This window comes from Chrysemys picta, chromosome 2, assembly GCF_011386835.1.
Source record: "Chrysemys picta bellii isolate R12L10 chromosome 2, ASM1138683v2, whole genome shotgun sequence".
Classification (NCBI taxonomy): domain Eukaryota; kingdom Metazoa; phylum Chordata; order Testudines; family Emydidae; genus Chrysemys; species Chrysemys picta.
In genome coordinates, this window is record NC_088792.1 from 153,316,919 (window position 1) to 153,329,186 (window position 12,268).

The 12,268-nt window shown below is 44.8% G+C and overlaps 1 protein-coding gene across 2 annotated transcripts in view; it reads right to left on the minus strand.

The window, feature by feature from the left end:
• ANTXR1 (ANTXR cell adhesion molecule 1) overlaps window positions 1-12,268 on the minus strand; it is a 186,540-nt gene that overhangs the window by 73,629 nt on the left and 100,643 nt on the right. For both annotated transcript variants that reach the window (XM_005285200.5, XM_005285198.5), the window contains exon 14: window positions 6,523-6,564. In XM_005285200.5, coding sequence (XP_005285257.1) covers window positions 6,523-6,564 — 42 coding nt within the window. The remainder of the gene's footprint in view (window positions 1-6,522; window positions 6,565-12,268) is intronic.

Genomic DNA, 12,268 nt, shown 5'->3' on the forward strand with positions numbered 1-12,268 from the left:
ACAGACGTAAGCATTATCCAATTACGGGCTGGCTGGTGGCTTGGCCCTGGTGCTGTGCCGGGAATGACCTTACGGCTCGGGTGAAAAGGCTGATGCAGCGTGGAGAGAACAGGTCGGAGCTCTGGGGAGAGGGTGCATACTGTGGCAGTCTGTCTGGTTCTCTTGTCTGTGAATGTCTTGGGGAGAGAAGGTGTCACAATAGTGGGGAAAAGTTAGCTCCAAAATCAAATGCCAGCAGTACATCATAACACCTCTCCTTCCCCACCTCCTGAGCAGGGAAGGAACAGACTCTAAGAGGTACAATGTTTCTTGGGATTACTCCTTGCACTCTGTCCTTTGCTCTGTGGCTGTATTCTCAGTCTAGCTCTCTGTAGATCAGTAGCAGCACACTGGGTCTGGTAGTGAACGGGGAACCCGTGGCATATTACAAAGCACTGGCCTGACACATTGTCTTTGATTTGTCCTATGTAGGAGACAGGCTGCCATGCTGGGTCCCAGATTCAGCTCATTGGTGAATTTCTTGTCCGGTCTGAATTGGAGGGAGTTGCAGTAAGTCCAATAGCCAGGCGTTCATTCAACAGGACTAGCTGGAGCCTTCTTACCAGCTGGAGGTGGAAGCATGTGTGTTTTTGATCTAATCAAGGCCAGCAAAGAGTCTGGCATACCCATACAAGTGCATTCAACCTTAACTGCTGAAGGGCATATACTCCAATCAGAGAACGATCGGGTGCTTACTAGCTCTTCAAGCCTTTTAGCTCTTCTGATTGGCATTACTTAGATCTTTTCTGGATGTCATTTAAACCATTTGTCCTACATCCAGGCTCCCCAGTGCTCTGTACTATCTGTGGGACAGCATTTGTGATCTTGAGGTTAATCAATCAGAAATCTTCAGCTGATAAAAGTCTTGCTTTGCCAACGGCAAGTTGTCTCCAATCTGTCTCAGACGTCCTTTCAAATAAAACCTTGGGCAGATTTCTGAAAGCACTGAGCCTAGTTCTTCATTGTCACAGTATAATGTGTTGTCCTTGCAATGCAAAGCCATCTGGCCTCAGCTTTTAAATCTGCTGATGCAAGAATTCCTCTTGTCTTATTTTTGCCAAGAGTTGGGAGGAGGAGGGGAATTCTTACTGTAAATGTAATGCTGCTACTTAAGGGATTAGCACTGCTTCATGCTGGAGATGAGTGGTTACCAGGTTTTCTATGGGGGAGAGAGCTATCTACAGCATGCTAAAAACACTACACTGAATCCATCTTCCATTTATTTTTAGAAAAATAGAGAGAATGGGGCCCAATTCTCTCTGCCATGCAACGTGTTGCTTCCAAAGGTCATCCTCTTTTCAGGATTGGGCTCTATAATGGTAACTGAGTCCAATGAAATATACTTTGTCAAAATGTCTGCCTTCTTTTCTGGGCCTGATCCTGGGAATTGCTGAGCACAGCCTCAACTTCCACTAATTTCCTAAAGGTGTCTAAAGAAGTTTTCAGATTCTGAACTTTAAAAGATTTATGTCAATTATATTCCAAGATAGAGGGTGCTGGTTCACTTTAACATGAAGGCAATGTTACACCTTTCTGGTGGTGTAAAGGGAGCCCAAGGTGGGAGGAAACTATATTGAAGGCCGCTTTACTGCTAACATAATGTAAAGCGGTCTTAGGGTAAATGAGAATCAGGTTTATAAACTTCTAGGCTCTGGAGGAAAGTGCTGTCAGATCAAAGGCTTTTTCCAACATAAGAATGACACTCACAACATGGACATCCCTTTCAGTGCCCCAAACCTCAGCACCTAAACACTTATGCCCCACATGACCTGCCCTAAATCATGGAGTCATATTTGGTTATGTCTACACTGCAGCTGGGAGCAAGCCTCCCAGCCCAGGCAGACAGGCTCACACTAGCTCCGCTCAAGCCAGCATGCTAAAAATAGCAGCATGGGCCAGCCACCCAAGTGTTGGCTGGGCTTGTGCTCGGGCATGCCATAATGTCCACACTGCTATTTTGAGCAGGCTAACTCGAACAGAGATAGTGCATTTCTGTCTATCCACTCTGGGAGGCATGCTCCCAGCTGCAGTGTGGACACAGCCTTTAAGGGACCACCAGATCATCCCATGGTAAGTTGTGGCAGAGCCAGGAATAAAACCCCAAGAGTCAAATCCTCCACTTATGTAGTGTGAATAGAGCTGCTCCAGGTTACACCAGCTGAGGATCCATCTCCTGGGAGTCTTTGACTCCTAGAACGCTGCTCTACTAGACTGCAAGCCAGATCAAATCTCTATCATTCATGACAATTCCTGCCCCAACAGTGCCTCATGCACCTGCATAAATAAAATAAGGTAGGGAAAACGCATTTTTTTTGGTACATCTCTTTGTCTGGTGCACATACCCAGACAGTGTCTTCATTAGCTGTATCTTTGCATTTAAAGTAATTGCAGGATTTGAAACACCAAACCTCAGAATGTCTTTCTTCTTAATCTCAGCAACTCTTTGAAGTTGCTGCGTTGTGTTGCGTGCTTCTCTGCCAGAGCATGTCGAGAGATGCTGGATTTACAATGGACATTACGTGCTCCTTAGACCAGGAAGCCGAAATTCACGGTAGCAAAATTAAAAACATCCAGTACTATCACTTCCTGTTCAGTCCCACCAACAACTCAACTACATGAGAATATATCCTTTCCATCAACAGTCACTTGTGTGGAGAAATCAGGTTACTCAGACCTTTGCTGGACAATACTGATCGCAGGGTTACAAGTTCTGTAGTTCCGTCTCCTAGCCAGCTCTGAATTTAAACCAGACAGCAATTGCTTTGAAAGCTTTGGATAACACTGAATGCATCCCTGGGATTCTCTTTGGTTTGGGATGGTTGAAAGTGTGACAGATTTACAATATCCTGAACAAACCTTATGAAATTAAGATACATTTTACTGAATGATGTTAAATCTTATTGAATTAGGGTTAACACCTTTGGAATTCATTGTATTACAAATGCAAATGTTTATGTACTCCTGTGAAATTTTATGGAACTGCTTTACCAGAAAGACAAGATTAATTCAATCTTTGGAAGGTCAGAGGAAGTTCGAAAGTCTTTTTGGAACTCTACAGTGTGAAGTGGATTTCCTTAGGAAATACCTTGAAGTGAGGGGAATGCAAATTCTCCTGCTCTGAAGCCAACCTTTTGGAGATATTCCCTGAGGAGAGAGATCCTGTGTATACTAACTACCTGCTTCGGGAAACTCCAGTTCAAAGACCCCTGAACTGTACAAAAAGGGAACTAAACATGTTATGAGGGGGCTTGTTCTGAGCTGCACCTCTGATGAACTTGTAACCACAAGGATTCCCTTAGGGTGGGGTATTAAAAGGCTGCACTTGCCAGAACCCATGCAAGAGCTGGGATGAACTCTGGTAAGCTTATTAGCATGCGTGTGGGTTCTTTTATTGATTGTAATATGTTTTCTCTGGAATGTTTTTTACCTTATGCATAAACTAGGCTTGCTTAGAAAGAATTGTGTGGTAATCTGCAGCAATTACAATGTTATCTGTCTCTAAAGAGAAAGCGAGCAGGTGTCATAGGGCAACCTGTCTATGCCTGGATGACATAGTGAACGTAGGGGACTGTCCTGCTTGGCAATACTCCAGTCAGAAGGGAGAGTGACACGTGTCTTCACCCACAGGGGCAACAGCTGGGGAGCTGAAAGCCAAGATTGGGGGGCCCTTGCTGAACCACTGAGGGAAAATACAGCTGCAGTTGCCCGGAGCTGTGACAGAAAGTTCATTGGACACATTTCCCCCTCGAGGATTCTCTTCAGTGGTGGTAGCCGCTCAGCTGTTCATGCTTCTAGTGACTGACATGCTATATGAGTCCCGTTGTGTCAGTAGGAAAACAGGTAAGTTGCAGATACAGGTTTAGGTAACAACAGGAGCACATTTATTGAGGCATAATGTAGCGCCCTACCCCTGGCTGGGTTATCAGCAGTAGGGCCAAAACCTGGGACCTCTAGAGGTAAAAAGCATGAAAAGCATAAAAAATAAGGCCACTCCTACTCACCAATGCTGTAGCAAGCTCATCAGCCTCTACCTATGGCTCAGCCACCCACTGTGTGCGTGGGTTACCAATATGCAGCGTACTTTGAAGGGTCCCTTACAATATGTGCTAACTACTTATGCCAAACTATCTGTTCCACCCTGCATTTTGCTGTGATGCTAGGATTTCCTTTCCCGGACTTGAAGAAGAGCTCCGTGTGGCTCGAAAGCTTGTCTCTCTCACTGACGACTGTTGGTCTAATAAAAAATATTACCTCACCTGCCTTGTCTGTCTATGGGTTACAAAGACAGTCCCAATGGAAGAGACTCCAAGCCCAGATCCTCAAAGGTATCAATAGGAGCTAGATCTGGGCCTCCCTGATAGAGCATGGTGAAACTGTCTGTGTAATCACAGTGCACACAGGTAGGTGTCAGAGGGGTCTGGTTTTCAGAGAGACAGCCGCCCCAAGTTTTATGTACAATTTCCCTACCCCTTCCAAGGTGCTGACACTGTGATTAGTCTCAGGCTTAACAAACACAACATTAGAAGAAAAAAAATCTCCAGTGAAAATAACAGGAGAAGGAAAATCTCTCTTAGCAAAGGGCTGCAAGGCCTCCTCCATGTTTGCTCTGTGCATTGAAGGGTCAGCGAAAAATATAACTCAGGGAAAAAGCATCTTCACAGCAGTTTAATTAATCTCTTGTTCTTTAGTTCAGCTTCTGCCAAGAGAGACTGGCCAATAGAACCAAACAGAACTTGAAGCAAATGCTGCTTTATTTGCAAAACATTCGCAGGATTACCAAATGCCTCCTTATGTGTGAGACGTACATCCCCCCCATTACACCAAGATGTAATTTCCCTTCCCAGTGTTTGGGCAGAGAGCTAGCATTCCAACCTGATGTATTTTAATTGATTTCAGCTATTGAATCCCTTGACTTGGAGGCATGTGGAGCGCAGAGCAGATGAGCCACATGCAATTTCAAGTGAATACATTTTCCCTTTCCTTCTGAAGCTGGAAACTGACAAAGTTGTTGGATTTACTTCGGGCCCAACAACAGACAGAGCTGATTAGGGAAGTATGTCAGATGGTTGCAAAGAGAGGCACGGATTGAAAATGCCATTATGAGAGATGAGCATTCTGATCTAGAGGCTGATTCAAATCCAAACTTTCCTGGACTTTGGGAGCATTATGACTTGGGTTTCTGCTTCAGAGCTACAAAGTCTCAGGTTCCGTTCCTGGCTTGGGCTCCAGCTATTCTGAGCCATTCCACTGATGGAAAGCTCACTGGCTTTCCCATGAGTACTACATCAGCAGAAACGGAGCAGGATTCCGGAGAGGCTAATGCTTCTCAGCCCTGAGCATTAACAGCTCTGCCTTAGAGCAGAGAGTGCTCTCTGGACAGCCTGGAGTGGGGGAAGGCTCAATCCAGCAAACACATTTTCACTCGTGAGCTGGATGAGAGTCGAGAATACATCTCCAGCAGCAAAAGGCAAGGGAACAAACCCACTGTACCTCTCTGTTCATGGGGTTGAGCCTCCTCTCACTTACCCTGCTGTAAAGAGCTGATCCAAACCCGACTGAAATCAACGCTGAGTCCCACTGACGTCAGTGGGCTCAGGACAAGGTCTAATCAGTCTAGTAACTGAAGTGCAAAGCAGTGGAAGGGAAAGAAGAATCTCTCTCACTGCTAGTTGAAAGCAGCAGTATGTGGATATGGCACAGAAAGGACCGGCATATATCAGGGAGGAATCTGTCCCAGGAAAGCAATAGTGATCCAGATTTAATCATCACACATGACAGGATTTGTACAGAAAGAGTAAGTGGGGAGTAAGTTTAAGATTTTCACATGAGAGTTTTAAGGTTGCTTTTCTCTCTCCTTGAGTAAAACCTGTGGGCCCAGTTCGCTGGTGTAAAATGGTGCTGCTCCTCTGAAGTCAATGGAATTACACCAATTTACACCAGCTCATAATTTGGCCTTTGGGCTTCAGACCTAATTTGCTAGAAAGGAACGTTAAGGAATAGCGCATACAGCCTTTACTCACACTGGTGATGTGGTGCAACTTAGTGCTCACCCATCCGTCTAGATGACATAGTCTAGTGTGGTTATGTCTTCCTATTGAGTTAAAAGTTAAGCATGCACTTAACTGTTGTCCTGAACAGGGCTGATTTGCTACATTGCTCTACTATTCAAAGCAGAGAACAGTCTCTCTCTCTCCCGCCCCCTGTACAGGCGCAGCTCTGACTGGCTATGGCTCGTTACCTAATCACTTTGTGAAAATAAGGTGACTGATCCCTATGTGAATGAAACATGCGCTGAAGACATTAATCAGAAAGCACAGTGCGCCCAAAACCTCACTTGTGGCTTCAACAGCCCCGTTTGCCTATTGGGTGCAAGAGCATAGGAGGTGAATGCGAAATGCTAACTCCTGCCTCCTGCTATGTTCTGTGTGCTACCTGCCTGGAAGCGAAGGCACAGTGAGAGCTGGTAATGCTGGTGTCACTTACCTCACTGTCCTCTTCAGGTGGTGGAGGGGGCTCTTTGATAATCTGGAAGGAACAAACAGAAACAGACAACCTTAAATCCACACTTCGTTCGTCGGCATGATGCAAAAGTCACTTTAATAGAGGATTTGTCCCTGCCAGCTCCTCGATCGCGACTGTGATGCATGTGGATTACACGGTTCCTACATGTGCTAATGCTGTCGGGATAACCAGGGGGATTCCTAATAAGCCACTGTAAAACCCTGCCATGCAGGCGTTTCCTAATTATAGTTCCCAATTAGAGTTTATATCACCTGTTGCTATGATCGCTGCCAATCATGATGTCAAGGTGAATCTAACCAGTCTTGGAACTGACACTCCGGCTTTCTGATCTAGGAACAAAATACTCAGTGCAGCTAAAAAACCCCTCAGCTGAGTAATAATGGGCTGGTCTAAACTAGAGAATTAGATCGACCCAACGATGTCGCTCGGAGGTGTGAAAAATCACCACCTCTGAGCGACGTAGTTAAACTGACCTAAGATCCTGTGTGGTCAGCGCTAGGTCAGTGGAAGAATACTTTTGTCAACCTACCTACCGTGTTTTAGGGACGTGGATTAACTACAGATACAGATTATTGTATCACCTAAAGGCTGCAGCTGAGACCAGCACCCCATGTACTAAGCACTGTACATAGAATCATAGAAGATTAGGGTTGGAAGAGATCTCAGGAGGTCATCTAGTCCAACCCCCTGCTCAAAGCAGGACCAACCCAGAGGTGAAAGTAAGCCAGTACGCCCCGCCTGGGGCGCCCAGCAGTGGAAAGGAAAGCAGTTATTGCTTATTATTCTTCACACTGTTGGGCTAAGAAGTCACTCTCTCGTGAGCTTTTTAATTTAAAAAGAAAAAAACCATATAAGTTGGAGGCTCTCCCAGCATTTCTAAGTAATAAAGCAATTGGGGTGAGGTTTTGGGCTGATCGGGTGTATTCTCCATAGAAACCATTTAAATTTATGTGGGAGGGAGGCTATTAGTTCATGCATGAAGTTTGTATCTAGGACTCAACAAATAGCTGGCTATTATTACAGCTCTCCACTCCAAGTGCAATAGAAAGCCATCCAAAGGGACAGCTATTACATACAGGCATGTCAAACATCTCTCCCTAACTCCAAATTCATCCCTGGGGCATGGCTGTTGAAATCAGTGGGCTAAATCCAACCTTGGGGAAAGCCCAGTGATGTCAATGTGACTACACCAGGGATTCATTTTGTCCCATGGCCACATATTTATCTGAATGAAGGAACCCTTTCTTTAAACTGCACTCAACAGGCCAGAGGCTACAAGGTGTGGAGTGCCTCCTGCAAGGTGGCAAACACCCTCAGTTTCCCTGACTTCAACACGTCGCAGATTTGGGTCCTGGGGCATGTGTGAACTGCTGGAGGTTTGCTGCAGATGTGCTTAGGCCCTGGAGTTAGTCATTTTTAAAAGCGAGGCTCCACAAACAACTTGACTGTTTAAATAGAAAGGGAAGGATAAATATGGCTGCTGCACAAGAGTCCCAGAGACATAAATATTTATGAAAATTCCTCTTGTTCCCTGTTTTGCTTCTCCGATGAGCTCACTGTTTTTATTTTCCTGTCACAAGCCCCGAGTCATGCAATGTGGTCATTAATGAGGAGCATGTGCCCTCGTGTAACAATGTTGAAAGGGGCTGGCCAGGGGGTCAGGGTTATCCCCTTGTTCATGGCTTGACTCAGAGCAGGGGTGTCCCCGAGTCACTGCAGCTACCTATCCCTGGGCAGAGTAGCTGCCATTTGTTTAATTGGCCATTGCGTAAAGCTTTGAAGAGCTGGTGCATGTGCACTGAAACCAAATCAACCCTTTGTGTTTTGTGTTTAGAAACAAAAAGGCCATTTGGAAGGAAGCAATGACATCTGAAGAGGATTAAAGGAAGCACCAGCAAACCCAAGGGCCAGGCTGTGGCGGTGAAGCTGCTGGCCACATTACAGGGAAGGGAGTACAAGCAGGAATCCCCAGAGGAATTCTGGCTGACTTGCAGGTTGGAGCTAGCAAAGGTTGAAAGGCTGCAGCAAGTATAACCCAGTGATTAGTGTTTGTCACAGTGTCCCCGATCCAAAGAGGCTCTGAGTCTGTTACAGCCCCAGCTGCGGAGCCTTGTCTCCAGTTCAATTCCTGGTGTGTCAGCCAAGATAGCAGCTGTCATACATGCGCCCAGCAAACCCGAGGTCATGCACGTGTCAACATCACGTGCCATGAATGGGGACTGAACCAAGGTCCTTCATGAAACAATAATGGATTCTGATGGTTGAGCTAAAGGACGGCCACAGCTGTGACTGACTCAGAATAGCAGGCACCGTTGGTGCTATTATGCCAGCCCACAATGGCCCGATCTCAGCACAGACTGACACAGTGGGTAGGCTTGCCGGAAGCAAGGCTAATCCAAACTCACACATGCAGATTTGAATGCTGCTGCGAGGGGGAGCCACTAATGTATGCGTGGCTGCAAGATGTGTTACATGCATGGTGAGTAGTGTGCTAAATTTCTCTAGTGTAAACAAGGTCATAGTTCCTGGAGCCAGCAAGTGTGGGAGACATAGCCACAGAGTCTAGCACAGTGAATTATATGAGCCGAAAGGTAGCAGGGACAAAAGGCCCTGCCTTCCTCCACTTCTCCCTGCACCCTTTGGGCATCCTAGCTTGGACAGTGTCTGTGCACTCCTCAGCATGATTGTGACTGGCCTTTCCATGCACCTTCTCCCTCCCATGAATTGACGGGTAGCAAATCAAACAATCCTAAAGCAACAAGATAGTGCTCAGTCATCTACACTACTCTTCTTTAGCATAATACAAGAGTTAAAGATGAGAAGGACCTATAGCTTATCCGGTCAATTGTCTTGCAAGGGAAAGCTTGATACTGGGTAATGGTTATATTCTGGTTGCTCCATCTATTCCTCTTGTTCTGCACATTGCTGAATTGTTTGCACTGTGTGTTGGCTGTACTCTGGGTGGTCTACATATTGTTTGCATAGCGTGTTTCAACTTTATGTTGTTGTATAGTGTACACCAGGGGTAGGCAACCTATGGCACATGTGCCAAAGGCAGCACGCGAGCTGATTTTCAGTGGCACTCACACTGCCTGGGTCCTGGCCACCAGTACAGGGGGCTCTGCATTTTAATTTAATTTTAAATGAAGCTTCTTAAACATTTTAAAAACCTTATTTACTTTACATATAACAATAGTTTAGTTATATATTATAGAAATAGAAAGAGACCTTCTAAAAACTTTAAAATGTATTACTGGCACGCGAAACCTTAAGTTAGAGTGAATAAAGGAAGACTCGGCACACCACTTCTGAAAGGTTGCCGACCCCGGTGTACATTGTGTGTTGATTGCATTCTGTTTGTACTTATCTTGTTTGCACTGTCCTGATTGTGTTCATGTTGAATTGTATATTGATTGCAGTGTGTTGACTGTATTTTGGTTGTTCTATATAGTTTGCAGTGTGTTACTGTATTGTTTGCTTTGCATGTTGATTGTATTCTGATTGCATTGTATATTGTTTGTATGTCAACTGTATTCTAAATTCACGATGTACTGTTTGCGCTGTATTTTGGTTGTACTCTAATTGCTCCTCATATTGGTTGCACGGTGTGTTGCTGTATTGTTTACACTGTATGTTGATGGCATTCTTCTATCACACAGATCCAGACCATAAAGAGAGAATATGAGATGAGCACTGATTGCTGAGCAGGGTTAAAAAGTTCAGGACTAGCAGGATTATAAATTCACTCTGTTATCCTGATAAACAAGCCAGATTTCTATCAGCACAACTACACCTAAATCATTAGGGTTTGCATGGAAAGCAACAAGAAAAAATCCTGGAAAACTTCTTGGACGAGAATCTGATGAAATGATTCATTGGAACCAAATATGGAGTAAAGCTGTTGCTTGGAGCACCATTTAGATTGTATTATGAATATAACTGAGCCGGGGAACAAGGTTACATCACAGTTGCCCAGCGCTAACACCCTTTGTATTGGCCTGTCACTGAGAAACAAGACTCCCCTCCCTTCCCATCTCCCTGGGCCCCTAGTGCGCACAATAACATGCCTTCCTTTGAAGCAGCCTCACATTCCTGCACTCATTGGCTACCGTCTGGGTTCTTCCGCCTCCCTGCAGCCCCTCATGCATGTTCCCATTCTGAGCATTAGGAGTTAGGTTACGTAGGAAGTGGCGAGTCTTTCCAGGAATCCCACCCTGTCCAACAGCCAGGAACTTTCCTCTCACCCTCCCTGATCCCCTATGGAAAAGTCATATAAGGAATGTAAATAAATGGGGCTCTATAGAAATTGAATAAAGAATGAGATCCCCCCCTTCTGTAGTTTTTTTGTAAGCCATGCTATAGAATTCTGTATCAGGGGACCTTTGGAAAAGCACTTAGGGCCAGATTTGTAAAGGTATTTGGGACCCTAACTCCAGTTGATTTCAATGGGAATTAGAGGCCTAAATACCTTTAGGTCTTAGGGCCTGATTCTTTGTTACATTAAGTTCCCTTTGTCCCACTCTGGGATCAGGCAAAGGGGCCTTAAAATAATCATGAATGAACCAGGTTCAATTGGCTCACTGTGTATCAGTTTCCCCATCTGTAAAATGGGAGAGATAATGCTTCCCTACTTCATAAAGGTGTTGAGGCTCAATGCATGAGATACTGCAGTGATGGGAACCATGTAAGGAGATGGATGAATTTGTCAGTAAAAGTGCAAAGTGTGATCATGTATTATTGTTATGTGTATTAGGTGTCATAACCGTGCTAGGCACTGTAAAAAACACATAATGAGAGACTGTTCCCACCATTAAGAGATTATAATCTAAAGAAACAAGATGGGCAAAAGGTAGGAGGGGGGAAAAAGGCAGACAAACATCTGACCATAACACCTTCCACTGCAAGTGCCAGGCGCACTTCTTTGACTTGCCTTCTCTAACATAAACACAGAGCAGTGTGGATGTGTGTGTGTATTATATATAAAATTCCCCCCTCTTCCCAGAAAAACCCTACCAAAACAAATCACTATACTCCACAAACAATTCTGCCTTCTGGGGAGAGGATGAGAAAGAATGAACTGTCAGCAGATGATAATCATGTCACTTAATGCACAACTGGAAGGTGCTCAGATACTATGGTGATAAGGATGATATAAGAACCTATATAGATAAGAATAGATTAGGAGAGTGATTTCCCCAAGGTCAGTGACAGCTGTGAATATAACTCAACTCCCATGAGTATCTATCAACTGCACAATCCACTTGACCATGAGGGCTTTCATGTGTATTTATCAAGTTAGACTTGTTATTTGTATTAGAAGCGTACTCAAGGAGAATGGGTTCTTCCTTTTATTATTTCTCCACAGCTCGTAAAACACCCCCAAGCTGTAGGAATTTCCAGGTTTGCTAAATGGCTCAGGAAGGACAAAGAGAAAGAACAAATATGCAGATTTCCAATCCTGCAAGGGATCAAAGGCACAAGATCGCAGAGGAGTGTGCTTGCTTAACCTGAGTGTCTTTATTCTCTGGCAGGTCTAGGACCACGGGTTCCATTAGTCAGCATTTTTGAATGTTTCAGACAAACAGGCTCTGAGTATATCAAAGGCCACTGCATAGTTTACCAAGGGGGTTAAACCAACCCAGTGCCTTGGTGAAGGAATTCAGCTTCTAATGGGTAAGAAGGAGCCCATATTAAATAGAACCTTGCT